The 14,586-nt window shown below is 42.1% G+C and overlaps 2 protein-coding genes across 3 annotated transcripts; both read right to left on the bottom strand.

Annotated features, from left to right (window-relative positions):
• Positions 1-534: 534 nt before the first annotated feature.
• Positions 535-2,224, bottom strand: LOC100196833 (caveolin 3). Its single transcript, NM_001141855.2, has 2 exons — positions 1,974-2,224; positions 535-1,068 (listed from the first exon to the last, which is right to left on the bottom strand). The coding sequence occupies exons 1-2, from the start codon at positions 2,094-2,096 to the stop codon at positions 727-729; spliced, it is 465 nt and encodes a 154-aa protein (NP_001135327.1). The 5' UTR covers positions 2,097-2,224; the 3' UTR covers positions 535-726.
• On the bottom strand, positions 2,114-11,824 carry LOC106583537 (caveolin-2). Of its 2 annotated transcripts, none has more exons than XM_045705742.1 (4): positions 11,738-11,824; positions 11,402-11,637; positions 10,797-10,984; positions 2,114-2,351 (listed from the first exon to the last, which is right to left on the bottom strand). In XM_045705742.1, exons 2-4 carry the CDS (start codon positions 11,630-11,632, stop codon positions 2,285-2,287), a joined length of 486 nt encoding a protein of 161 aa, XP_045561698.1. In that variant the 5' UTR covers positions 11,633-11,637; positions 11,738-11,824; the 3' UTR covers positions 2,114-2,284. The 2 variants fall into 2 exon arrangements, with proteins under 2 accessions (XP_045561698.1, XP_014023314.2); XM_014167839.2 differs by lacking the exon at positions 2,114-2,351 and adding an exon at positions 10,576-10,645.
• Between the last annotated feature and the right edge of the window lie 2,762 nt (positions 11,825-14,586).

Genomic DNA, 14,586 nt, shown 5'->3' with positions numbered 1-14,586 from the left:
AGCATCAACATGTGAAAAATGACCATGGAATAGAGCATGGAATATACTTAAGTATCAAATCAATCAAGCATGGATGAGTGTTGTTTGTAGTGTACCATGTTGTGTAGACCATGGATTACCCCCCATCTATAGCACCCAGATGCGAGCACTCTTCTTCTTGTCTTCTGATTGAACACAATAATCTCTATCTATCACAAGCTCTGTTTGGAAGATGGGTCAGACCCAGACCCAGCATCAGCAGTCAGACAGGAGGCCAGGGAAGTAGCCTACGTGGCATACTGCAGAGCACTCCATTCTGGCACCTCCGGTCTCCTGTTTGTCCCACCCCTACAGGAGGTCCGCTCCCGCTCAGCCCAGTCGAAGTCCTCTCTGTCCTGGCACCCCAATGGTGGAACCAGCTTCCCCCTGATGCTAGGACAGCAGAGTCCCTGCCCATCTTCCAAAAAAATTTCTGAAACCCTTCCTCTACAAAGACCATATTAAATAAGACATCTCAGCCCCCCCCCAAAAAAAAAAATCATACAGTTGTCTTTTACTAGCACTGAATTTGCTGATAACTTCTTTATTGATGTAAAATGTACTACAACTGATATGTGGTTGTCTCAGCTAGCTATCTTAAGATGAATGCACTAACTGTAAGTTGCTGTAGATGAGAGCATCTGCTAAAAAATGGGTGGAGAGCAGCCTAACCACTTCCTCCCTGTCCCATTCCCATGCTTCTGAACCCTACACCTCCTTCCGTAGCACCACCCGAACACTTGAGAATATTTTCGCCAGGGCTTCGAACAAGGGGTCACAGAAGGTGTGGATGGCCAGGGAGTAGATACGGCTCAGACACTGGGACTCGATCAGACAGCTTTTAATGCATGGCACAACGGCCCAGATGTGGCAGAAGGAGAGGCAAGCGAATAGGAAGCCCCACAGCAGAGCCACTGGGATCCCCAAAATGCCTGATAGGATGCGGTAGCACCAGTACTTGGACACAGTGAAGGTGGTGTAACTGGCCTTCCACACCCCGTCCAGACTGTGAGTCCCATCAGGCTCAGCGATCACATCCTCAAAGTCCACCTGCAGGGGGGGACAGAGAGGCCATTGTACTGTAATTGATAAAAGGGTCCAGCATCTGACACCAACGGAAATGAGACAGGACACCATTATGTTAGCTACAGGAATATCTTTACTAAGTTAAAACCTAATATCCGATGCAACGCATTATGGGTATTGTAGCACATTATGCTACAGCCATCAGCAGCTGGACCTTCTTTAAGCTCAGTTAAAAACTGCTATATTATATTGCCTGAAACCTCTCACTGTCCCAAGCAAATACATCTATCATGAGTAAATACTGTATAAGGCAATTGGATACATTCTTACAACATGGACAGATAGACGTTCTCTTTATAACAACCCGCCTGTTTTCAAGTCACAGATCTAATTAAAGGAACAGAATTTGGAAGCTGCAGTCCATCTGACACTACTACCGGTAACTATAAATACACTTACTGTGTATATATACAGAGGGCCATAAAAGCCATAAAAACCATAAAAACCATTAAAACCATAAAAACCATAAAAGCCTAATGATTCATTAGCAAATCAAAGAATACCAGAGAAAACCATCAAAGACATTATGTAAAAACATGTATTAGAACAAATTCCATGATGGCAGTTTTGGCAGATAAACATTCCGTTCCACTGCCATTCATACCCTTGTGTTTGCCTTCCCAGAAATATAGTCACTATCTGTAGCTGGCTTGGTAAAGAGCTACAGGGATACAGGCTGTTTCAGGGAACATTTGATGGTCACAATAGTAACCCAAAGGATAGCACTTCTGGTGCACGTGCAAGCACACACACACACACACACACACACACACACACACACACACACACACACACACACACACACACACACACACACACACACACACACACACACACACACACACACACTTGAATGTAATATAGCCTACCTTCACTATATCCTCGTTAACTTGCTTAGGGTCTCTGTTGATCAGGTCAATCTCTTTATGGTGTCCGTTTGCCTGAAACCTCTGTTCATAACCATTGTTGATATCAGCCATGGTTGCGGTCATATGCTAATCAAAGGAGAGGGGCAGAGAGGTACGAGGCAGAGTAGAGGGGTCCGAGAAGAGCGGTCTCAGTAGGGCTGGCAGTTATCCTGGATCTGGGCAGTGGTAGCTGTAGTGGTCAAAGAAGCAGTGTGGGGAGTGGGACAGGGAGTGGCTGTACCCAGGCTTCTGGATTTCCCCTCAATGTGATGTCACTCATGGAATGCCAGCAGCACCCAGCAGGCAGCTGCCCCTAGTTGTCCTGTCAAACTGTAACCACTGTAGCCATAGCATAACACAAACACACAAACGCACAACACATAGCCTACAGTTACACACATGCTTTGTTGACTACAACACATTCTCGTTAATTATCGCTTATAAACATCCTGTAAACACAACAACGAATGAACAAACACACACACACACACACACACACACACACACACACACACACTCTTTTACTATCTTTGTGGGGACCAAACAATTGATTCCCATTCAAAATCCTATTTTCCCTAACCTCGAACCCTAAACCTTAACCCCTAGCCTAACACTAATTGTAACCTTAACCCTCAACCTAACCCCTAAGCCTTAAATATCATTTTTCCTTGTGGGGACTGGCGAAATGTTCCCACTTGTCCTAATTTTCCTTATTTTACTATTCTTGTGAGGACTTCTGGTCCCAACAATGGCAGTAAAACCAAGCCACCCACACACACCAGTAAGGCCCATTCTCTATCAACATTCATGCCATACCTCACACTGGGACCCTAAGCATTTCTTAAAGGATAAAGCAGACCTATGTTGCATTACACACATCCCTGATGGTTCACCACAGTAATTACTGTAGCCCAATATAGTGTGAAGATCACAGGAGGCTGCTAAGGGTATAATAATAGCTGGATTCAGAGCAAATGGAATGGCATCAAACATATTTGATGAATTTGATTCCATTCCACTTGTTCTGGTCCAGCCATTACCACTAGCCTGTTCTCCGCAATTAAGGTGCCACCAACCATATAGCAATGCTCAGATATAGACAAGTGAGGTCCGTACAGAGAATTGGATGACACTTTCCATGATGCACCTATATATAATGCCTTATGATACACTACCAACATATGTTCTGGTTAGTCCCTCCATGAAGAGACTTGTCATATATGATTGAGCAGGTGGATCTGCTGATGGGACAGAGAACTGTACAAAGATCTGAGACTGACATGTAGACCTAAGCATTTTGAGTTTGTGATATATTTACTACCACACGTTAAGTTGAGAGCGGACGGTGGTGATAAACAGCATCAAAATGCTTTCTCTTCTAGCGTTAACCCCATAAAACCTGAGACTCACCTAAAATAACGCAACTTGGCAGGAGATGTAGCATGCTGATGACGTTGGAATATATCATGCATGGCTACCTTTTTTTTTCTTGTCACAAACCTTTATTTCCATAACAACCACAAATGGAATGTACCATGAAGGTCTGCCTGTTTTTTCTTGTCACTCAAACCTGTGTTCCCATAGCAACCAAAATGGAAAGTACAAGGAAACCTGTGTGTCTATAGCAACCACAAAATACTGCAATGCATATATGGTAAGTAATCATCATGATATTAAATTCCCCACCTCCCAACTATTGGCTTAAAAACCTCTTAAGGATCTGAGCCTTTTTTTCAATTTTTGCCTAAAATGACATACCCAAATCTAACTGGATTACAGGACCTGAAGCAATGATATGCATATTCGTGATACCATTTGAAAGGAAACACGTTGGAGTTTGTGGAAATGTGAAATTAATGTAGGAGAATATAACCAATTAGATCTGGTAAAAGATAATACAAAGAAAAAAACATGCATTTAAAACATTTTTTTTACCATCATCTTTGAAATGCAAGAGAAATGCCATAATGTATTATTCCAGCCCAGGTGCAATTTAGATTTTGGCCACCTTGATTTAGGTACAATGATCGAATTCAGCCATTTTAGGCCAATATTAGTTTTCTTTAAATTAACACTTTTTATCTCCAAATTCATTGTAAGTATTGTGCAATATACAGTTATCAATGACTTTACTAATGAAATGGTTTAATACAAAACAACATTTCAACCATAGTTTCCTCTGGTTGTTTATCATGTCAATGGGGTTGGGTAAGAGGATATTTTGTTTTTTTAAAGTGGTACATTAACCTGTTGGGGGTAGGGGGCAGTATTGACACGGCCAGATAAAAAACGTACCCGATTTAATCTGGTTACCACTCCTACCCAGTAACTAGAATCTGCATATAATTATTGGCTTTGGATGGAAAACACCCTAAAGTTTCTAAAACTGTTTGAATGGTGTCTGTGAGTATAACAGAACTCATATGGCAGGCAAAAACCTGAGAAGATTCCTTACAGGAAGTGCCCTCTCTGACAAGATCTTGTTCTTCTTGTCTCTGTTTATTGAAGACTGAGGATCTTTGCTGTAACGTGACACTTCCTACGGCTCCCATAGGCTCTCAGAGCCCGGGAAAAAGCTGAATGATATCGAGGCAGCCCCAGGCTGAAACACATTTGCGCGTTTGGCAAGTGGCCGATCAGAGGACAATGGGCTTAGGCGCGTGCACGAGTCGACCCCGTGCTTTATTTTCTTTCGTCTTTTTACCTAAACGCAGATTCCCGGTCGGAATATTATCGCTTTTTTACGAGAAAAATGGCATAAAAATTGATTTTAAACAGCGGTTGACATGCTTTGAAGTACGGTAATGGAATATTTAGAAATTTTTTGTCACGAAATGCGCCGTGCTCGTCACCCTTCTTTACCCTTTCGGATAGTGTCTTGAACGCACAAACATATCGCCGCTGTTTGGATATAACAATGGATTATTTGGGACCAAACCAACATTTGTTATTGAAGTAGAAGTCCTGGGAGTGCATTCTGACGAAGAACACCAAAGGTAATCAAACTTTTCTAATAGTAAATCAGAGTTTGGTGAAGGCTAAAGTTGCTGGGTGTCTAAATAGCTAGCCCTGTGATGCCGGGCTATCTACTTAGAATATTGCAAAATGTGCTTTCACCGAAAAGCTATTTTAAAATCGGACATATCGAGTGCATAGAGGAGTTCTGTATCTATAATTCTTAAAATAATTGTTATGCTTTTTGTGAACGTTTATTGTGAGTAATTTAGTAAATTTTTAGTAAATTCACCGGAAGTTTGCGGGGGGTATGCTAGTTCTGAACGTCACATGCTAATGTAAAAAGCTGGTTTTTGATATAAATATGAACTTGATTGAACAAAACATGCATGTAATGTATAACATAATGTCCTAGGGTTGTCATCTGATGAAGATCATCAAAGGTTAGTGCTGCATTTAGCTGTCTTCTGGGTTTTTGTGACATTATATGCTAGCTTGAAAAATGGGTGTGTGATTATTTCTGGCTGGGTACTCTGCTGACATAATCTAATGTTTTGCTTTCGTTGTAAAGCCTTTTTGAAATCGGACAGTGTGGTTAGATTAACCTGTTAGGGCTAGGGGGCAGTATTGACACGGCTGGATAAAAAACATACCCGATTTAATCTGGTTACCACTCCTACCCAGTAACTAGATTATGCATATACTTATTACATATGGATAGAAAACACCCTAAAGTTTCTAAAACTGTTTGAATGGTGTCTGTGAGTATAACAGAACTCAAATGGCAGGTCAAAACCTGAGAGATTCCTTTACAGGAAGTGGCCTGTCTGACCATTTCTTGAACTTCTTTTCCATCTCTATCTTTTGACTAAGGATCTCTGCTCTAACGTGACACTTCCTACGTCGTCCATAGGCGCTCAGAACCCGGGAAAAAACAGAATGTCGTCATCCCAGCCCCAGGCTGAAACACATTATCGCCTTTCTCAAGTGGCCGATCAAGGGACACTGGGCTTAGGCGCGTGACCCGACCGCCCCGCCTTTGTGATTTTTTCCTCTGTTTGCCGAAAAGGAGATTCCCTGTCGGAATATTATCGCTTTTCTACGAGAAAAATGGCGTAAAAATTGATTTTAAACAGCGGTTGACATGCTTCGAAGTACGGTAATGGAATATTTAGAATTTTATTGTCACGAATTGCGCCATGCGCGTGACACTTCTTTACTATTTCGGATAGTGTCTGGGACGCATACGAACAAAACGCCGCTATTCGGATATAACGATGGATTATTTTGGACCAAACCAACATTTGTTATTGAAGTAGCAGTCCTGGGTGTGCATTCTGACGAAGACAACAAAAGGTAATGAAACTTTTATAATAGTAAATATGATTATGGTGAGTGCTAAACTTGCCGGGTGTCTAAATAACGAGCCCGTGATGCCTGGGCTATGTACTTAGAATATTGCAAAATGTGCTTTCACCAAAAAGCTATTTTAAAATCGGACATATCGAGTGCATAGAGGAGGTCTGTATCTATAATTCTTAAAATAATTGTTATGCTTTTTGTGAACGTTTATCGTGAGTAATTTAGTAAAATGTTAGCGAATTCCCTCGAAGTTCGGGGGTGCTAGTTCTGAACGTCACATGCTAATGTAAAAAGCTGGTTTTTGATATAAATATGAACTTGATTGAACAAAACATGCATGTATTGTATAACATAATGTCCTAGGGTTGTCATCTGATGAAGATCATCAAAGGTGAGTGCTGCATTTAGCTGTCTTCTGGGTTTTGGTGACATTATATGCTGGCTTGAAAAATGGGTGTCTGATTATTTCTGGCTTGGTACTCTGCTGACATAATCTAATGTTTTGCTTTCGTTGTAAAGCCTTTTTGAAATCGGACAGTGTGGTTAGATTAACGAGAGTCTTGTCTTTAAATAGCTGTAAAATAGTCATATGTTTGAGAAATTGAAGTAATAGGATTTTTAAGGTTTTGAAAATCGCGCCACAGGCTTAAAGTGGCTGTTACGTAGGTGGGACGAATTCGTCCCGCCTAGCCCAGAGAGGTTAACGAGAGTCTTGTCTTTAAAATGGTGTAAAATAGTCATATGTTTGAGAAATTGAAGTAATAGCATTTCTAAGGTATTTGAATAACGCGCCACGGGATTTCACTGGCTGTTACGTAGGTGGGACGAAATCGTCCCACTGGCCCTAGAGAAGTTAAAATCCAAACGTTTGATATATTCCTTCTCACCCATGGTGACCTGATTATGTAAAATCATATTTTCTCATGATAACATTCAGTACGGGACAAACTCCTCTCCTCATACAGGAGTTCTTGTGTGGTACCACTGAGTACTGTCAAGCAAATCACATTCAGACCAGTTGTGTGTGGAAACACGATTCACTTCAAATACAGGGAGTTTGCCTGTGCTTGTTTAATTAATTGAAGTGCCCCATTTCCTATTCTGGGAAGGCAGGGGCATTTCCAGGGAGGAAGAGAGCAGCGTCCAGACCCTGAGCTGTGAAGTGAAGATGAAATGAGGTACTAGATGTTAGCATAAGAATGGCTGATGACATAATCAGGTCACAATACCTTCGCTACCCTCCAGTCCCTCGACTTCTTGGCGCTGACATAAACATGGATTACCACAGAAAACACTGCTACTCCTACTGCTCTCTCCTCGTCTGACCACGTGTTCTCGCATACCCCGAGAGCATCTGGTCAGCGGGGTGGTGGCATTGGAATCCTCATCTCTCCCAAGTGGACATTCTCTCTTTCTCCCCTGACCCATCTGTCTATCTCCTCCTTTGAATTCCATGCTGTCACAGTCAATAGCCCATTCAAGCTTAACCTGTTATGGCTAGGGGGCAGTATTTTCACGGCTGGATAAAAAACGTACCCGATTTAATCTGGTTACCACTCCTACCCAGTAACTAGAATATGCATATACTTATTACATATGGATAGAAAAACCCTAAAGTTTCTAAAACTGTTTGAATGGTGTCTGTGAGTATAACAGAACTCATTTGGCAGGCATAAACCTGACAAGGTTTCAGGCAGGAAGTGGCCTGTCTGACAAGGTGTCGTTCTTCTTGTCTCTGTTTATTGAAGAGTGAGGATCTTAGCTGTCCCGTGACACTTCCTACGGCTGCCATAGGGTCTCAGAAGGCGGTAAAAAGCTGAATCGTGGCTTTGCAGGCCCTGGCTGAAAAAAAGTAGCGCGTTTGGGTAGTGGCTGGTTACAGTACTGTGAGACTCAGGCTCGTGCCCGCGTCGACCGAAAGCTTTGTTTACTTTCCTCTGTTTAGCTAAAAGGAGATTCCCGGTCGGAATATTATCGCTTTTTACGAGAAAAATTGCATAAAAATGGATTTTAAACAGCGGTTGACATGCTTCGAAGTACGGTAATGGAATATTTAGATTTTTTTGTCACGAATTGCGCCATGCGCACGACCCTGATTTACCATTTCAGATAGTGTCTGGGACGCATCGAACAAAACGCCGCTATTCGGATATAACGATGGATTATTTTGGACCAAACCAACATTTGTTATTGAAGTAGCAGTCCTGGGAGTGCATTCTGACGAAGACAACAAAAGGTAATCAAACTTTTATAATAGTACACCTGATATTGGTGAGTGCTAAACTTGCCGGGTGTCTAAATAGCTAGCCCGTGATGCCTGGGCTATGTACTTAGAATATTGCAAAATGTGCTTTCACCAAAAAGCTATTTTAAAATCGGACATATCGAGTGCATAGAGGAGTTCTGTATCTATAATTCTTAAAATAATTGTTATGCTTTTTGTGAACGTTTATCGTGAGTAATTTAGTAAATTCTTAGTGAATTTGCCGGAAGTTTGCGGGGGGTATGCTAGTTCTGAACGTCACATGCTAATGTAAAAAGCTGGTTTTTGATATAAATATGAACTTGATTGAACAAAACATGCATGTATTGTATAACATAATGTCCTAGGGTTGTCATCTGATGAAGATCATCAAAGGTTAGTGCTGCATTTAGCTGTCTTCTGGGTTTTTGTGACATTATATGCTAGCTTGAAAAATGGGTGTCTGATTATTTCTGGCTTGGTACTCTGCTGACATAATCTAATGTTTTGCTTTCGTTGTAAAGCCTTTTTGAAATCGGACAGTGTGGTTAGATAAAGGAGAGTCTTATCTTTAAAATGCTGTGAAATAGTCATATGTTTGAAAAATTGAAAAAGTTTTTGTATTTTTGAGGAATTTGTAATTCGCGCCACACCTATCATTGGATATTGGAGCAGGTGTTCCGCTAGCGGAACGTCTTAACATCCTTATCATTTATCGCCCTCCAGTTTCCCTTGGAGAGTTCATCAATGAGCTTGACGCCTTGATAAGTTCCTTTCTTGAGGATGGCTCACCCCTCACAGTTCTGGGTGACTTTAACCTCCCTACGTCTACCTTTGACTCATTTCTCTCTGCCTCCTTCTTTCCACTCCTCTCCTCTTTTGGCCTCACCCTCTCACCGTCCCCCCCCTACTCACAAGGCAGGCAATACGCTTGACCTCATCTTTACTAGATGCTGTTCTTCTACTAATCTCACTGCAACTCCCCTCCAAGTCTCTGACCACTACCTTGTATCCTTTTCCCTCTCGCTCTCCTCCAACACTACTCACTCTGCCCCTACTCAGATGGTATTGCGCCGTCGCAACCTTCGCTCTCGCTCTCCTGCTACTCTCTTCCATCCTATCATCTCTTCCCACTGCTCAATCCTTCTCCAACCAATCTCCTGATTCTGCCTCCTCAACCCTCCTCTCCTCCCTTTCTGCATCCTTTGACTCTCTATGTCCCCTATCCTCCCGGCCGGCTCGGTCTTCCCCTCCTGCTCCGTGGCTTGACGACTCATTGCGAGCTCACAGAACAGGGCTCCGGGCAGCCGAGCGGAAATGGAGGAAAACTAGCCTCCCTGTGGACCTGGCATCTTTTCACTCTCTCCTCTCCACATTTTCTTCCTCTGTTTCTGCTGCTAAAGCCACTTTCTACCACTCTAAATTCCAAGCATCTGCCTCTAACCCTAGGAAGCTCTTTGCCACCTTCTCCTCCCTCCTGAATCCTCCTCCCCCCCCCTCTCTGCGGATGACTTTGTCAACCATTTTGAAAAGAAGGTTGACAACATCCGATCCTCGTTTGTTAACCTGTTTAGGATAGGGGGCAGTATTTTCACGGCCGGATAAAAAACGTACCCGATTTAATCTGGTTATTACTCCTGCCCAGAAACTAGAATATGCATATATTGTTTGATTTGGATAGATAACACCCTAAAGTTTCTAAAACTGTTTGAATGGTGTCTGTGAGTATAACAGAACTCATATGGCAGGCCAAAACCTGAGAAGACTCCATACAGGAAGTGCCCTCTCTGACCATTTCTTGGCCTTCTATAGCCTCTTTATCAAAAACAGAGGATCTCTGCTGTAACGTGACATTTTCTAAGGCTCCCATAGGCTCTCAGAAGGCGCCAGAACGGGGAATGATGACTCTGCAGTCCCTGGGCGAAAAACAGTAGCGCATTTGGATAGTGGTCGATCTGAGAAAAATGAAACGGGTGTGCGCGTGCACGTGAAGAGTCCATTTTACAACCTGGGATAGGATTAAGTAATCCTTCTAACCCTTCTAAGGATATGATGCACGAATGGGCTAAAGAACCTTTCAGGATTAGATAGAGAATACAGGGAGTAAGAGAAGAGAAGAGTTTCAAGATGTTAACTTATGGTTCACCCACTGGGCACAGATGTCATTTCAACGTCTATTTCATGTTGGTTCTTCAGTGAACAGTGAACTGATATTATAGACATACCATATGTGTAGGAAGCTGAGGATGGCGAAGATCAGTCCGGTGATGATGGACACAGGGACGGCCAGCAGGACGGTCACTATGCGGTAGATCCAGACCCTGGTGACCTCGAACAGGGCGTTGCTCCAGATCCACACTCTGTCTCCACTACGTACTGATGCCGGCTCTGCTATCACATCCTCAAAGCTCACCTAGAGGCAGAGTCATAATCTTGGGGTGATTGTTTATAGACAGACAGTATGTTTTTGACACTCAAAGGAAAATATAGATACACTGCAGTCAATGACATGACCACAAGAGGGCAGTGCAAGTATACAAAAACAACTGGGACATGCCACATTACTATAGAAATATAAAACAGATTTGTTAGATCGTTTTAGTAATTATGTTTGACTAATTGGGTTAAGACAGATAATCTGCTTGAAAAAACGACAATCAAGCTTGTGACAGTGTTACCCGTTTCAGGGTACAATCCTGAAAGCACAAAGAACTAATTCATGAAGTCATTCAAATTGACAAAAATATATAAACACAGAAAATGTAGTCTGGTTAGCAGTTAGCTCCTGTTTTTATGGGTTGATGCATTGATGTGAGGTTGTGTGAAATACCTTCAAACACTCGTTGACTCCTCGAGGGTCTCTCTCATTCAGGAGGGGCTTGGTGTCACTAAGATCCACTAACGGGGACACAGGTTCCTCCTCATCCATCCTGTCCCCCAGTTCAGCCTTCCATAGCAGCTGAGGCTCCTCATGGTCCTCATACAGGTCTGCATCAAGGTCTTCATCATCAGTGTCTCCCAGGTCAATCTTTGTCTCCACTGGATCTGTCTTCCTCATCATGGTGCCTTTTCAAGGGAACAAATAATGTTTTTTAGAATGGATTTCATTATATGGGAGTGTAGAGAGTAACAGGACCAGAAAGACTCACTCTGCCTACACACATACCTACACACTCACACCACACTGTCAAACTGTGACACTTTCAGACAGAGGATGGCCACCAGGCTGTTCACATGGGTGTGGCTAGCAGCAATGGGTTATATTGGGAAAGTGAGACTGGCCTGGTTGGAATTTTCAAAGGGGCTTTGGTGTGTGGATCACTTCCCCATACCCAGGGAGAGAGGAGAGGGGAGAGGGAGAAGGTAAGGCGAGAGGGGAGAGGGGAGAGACCCTCCCTGCTGCAGGATATAAATACCTAGAGAGAGGACTATATACAGACTGCTCCTATGATCATACAGTGATCTACCCTGCCCATCTGATCCAATAGAGACAACTCAGATTGGGAACTCTGCAGGATACTTGTTTTAAACTCTCCACTTGATATGAAAAGGAGAACGTGGAACGTTTCCTACAGTTGGACTAAACTGTGATATGAATGTCATAGCGATATGGCAACATGATCTCACAAACACACTTCAATATGGACACCTAAAATAGATAGGTTACTCATTGTTGTGATATCATTGACTTGGTGATGATTAGCCTGCCGTGCACTCTGTGGCGTATTAGAAGTAGTAACTTTACCTGGCCCAGGTCCCACAGGAAGGTAATGCAAACCAGTCCAGGGTCGTATTCATTATTGCACACTGTAGAAAAATGCTTTGCAACGGAAAATGAAAACAATTATTCTTAATTGACAAGTTCAGATATTTCCTCCCTGTTTCAGCCCGTTTGCTCCCATTTTGTTCCTAATGAACAGCCACAAAACCAACATGTGCGTAACTATGGGGCAAAACTTCGATTGTTGACAAAATGTAAACTATATTTAGTCTCCAATGTTTATTGAAAACATAAATGCATTTGCACAATGAGCACTTGTTGTCTCTCAAATACATAATTGTATTTGGTTAGCAAGCTTAGGAATTTTTGCCATATTAGCATTGACATGAAATCAGTCAAAACACCTCAAAACAAGAACAAGATAAAACTGGCTGAAAAGAGACACTTACAATTCCCCACATGGCAGTTTCTTGTCATTGTTGGTAGCTATCTGGCCATTCAGAATCAAATCAAATGAAATGTTATTGGTCACACATATTTACCAGATGTTATTGCAGATGTAGTGAAATGCTTCTGCCCCATTGAAGCATGCGCATCATTTTCGAGATGTCAGTTAATCCATCTGTAACACTCATCAAGGGACATTGGTGGCACCTTAATTGCGGAGGACGAGCTTGTGGGAATGGCTGTAGTGGAATGAGTGGTATGGTATCAAATGCTGTACTTCAAACACATGGTTTTCATGTTTTCGAAGCCATTCCATTTACTCTGTACCAACCATTATTATGGGCTGTCCTCCCCTCAGCAGCCTCCTGTGCCACCCATACTCAGAAGAAGAAGAGGGTCAACTAAGCTGTGTAAAGGCTGCAAAAATGGAGGCAAGTGGAAAGGGGAGAAGGTAAGGAACTTCTCTGTCTGCCCTGCATTAAAGACCAAAATTGGCTAAAGAAAATTGTGATAAATAAAAAAGTATACCAGGACCAAAAAATTTACAGCTGCACCATACAGGTTACAAAATAATTGGGAGGAGATTTCGATGTACTGATTCCATGGCACATGATTTATGAACTGGTACACAAAACGTAGCCGGATTCAAAATGTAGAGTTTTTTAATTTAAATTATAATATCAAATTCTTGCAACCAATAAAATGTTATATATATTGCGGATACAACCATCTCAGCTCTGCAGATTTTGCTGTGAAGAGACAGAATTAGTAGATTACCAGTTTTGGTACTGCCCATATGTAGATTGTTTTTGGTCGCAGGTTCACAATTTGAAAAATTGCAAAACTTACTCAGAGATAACTCTGCAAATAGCACTGCTGGGTGATTTGAAAAGTCATTGTCAATTGATCAATAATATAGTAATACTCCGGGATGCTGGCCGTCTAGGCAGAGTTGCAAAGAAAAAGCCATATCTCAGACTGGCCAATAGAAATAAAAGACTAAGATGGGCAAAAGAACACAGGCACTGGACAGAGGAACTCTGCCTAGAAGGCCAGCATCCCGGAGTCGCCTCTTCACTGTTGACATTGAGACTGGTGTTTTGCGGGTACTATTTAATGAAGCTGCCAGCTGAGGACTTGTGAGGCGTCTGTTTCTCAAACTAGACACTCTAATGTACTTGCCCTCTTGCTCGGTTGTGCACCGGGGCCTCCCACTCCTCTTTCTATTCTGGTTAGAGCCAGTTTGCGCTGTTCTGTGAAGGGAGTAGTACACAGCGTTGAACCAGATCTTCAGTTTCTTGGCAATTTCTCGCATGAAATAGCCTTAATTTCTCAGAACAATAATAGACTGACGAGTTTCAGAAGAAAGGTCATTGTTTCTAGCCATTTTGAGCCTGTAATTGAACCCACAAATGCTGATGCTCTAGATACTCAACTAGTCTAAAGAAGGCCAGGTTATTGCTTCTTGAATGAGCACAACAGTTTTCAGCTGTGCTAACATAATTGCAAAAGGGTTTTCTAATGATCAGTTAGCCTTTTAAAATGATAAACTTGGATTAGCTAACACAATGTGCCATTGGAACACAGGAGTGATGGTTTCTGATAATGTGTCTCTGTACGCCTATGTAGATATTCGATAAAAAATCTGCCATTTCCAGCTACAATAGTCATTTACAACATTAACAATGTCTACACTGTATTTCTTATCAATTTGATGTTATTTTAATGAACAGAAAAATGTGCTTTTCTTTCAAAAACATGGACATTTCTAAGTGACCCCAAACTTTTCAACGGTAGTGTATATTTACAAAAATATATTCATGGGACAATTACATTGATAGAAGTCA

Source organism: Salmo salar, chromosome ssa22 (genome assembly GCF_905237065.1).
Source record: "Salmo salar chromosome ssa22, Ssal_v3.1, whole genome shotgun sequence".
NCBI lineage: Eukaryota > Metazoa > Chordata > Actinopteri > Salmoniformes > Salmonidae > Salmo > Salmo salar.
This window is presented reverse-complemented; position numbering and strand designations above follow the sequence as displayed.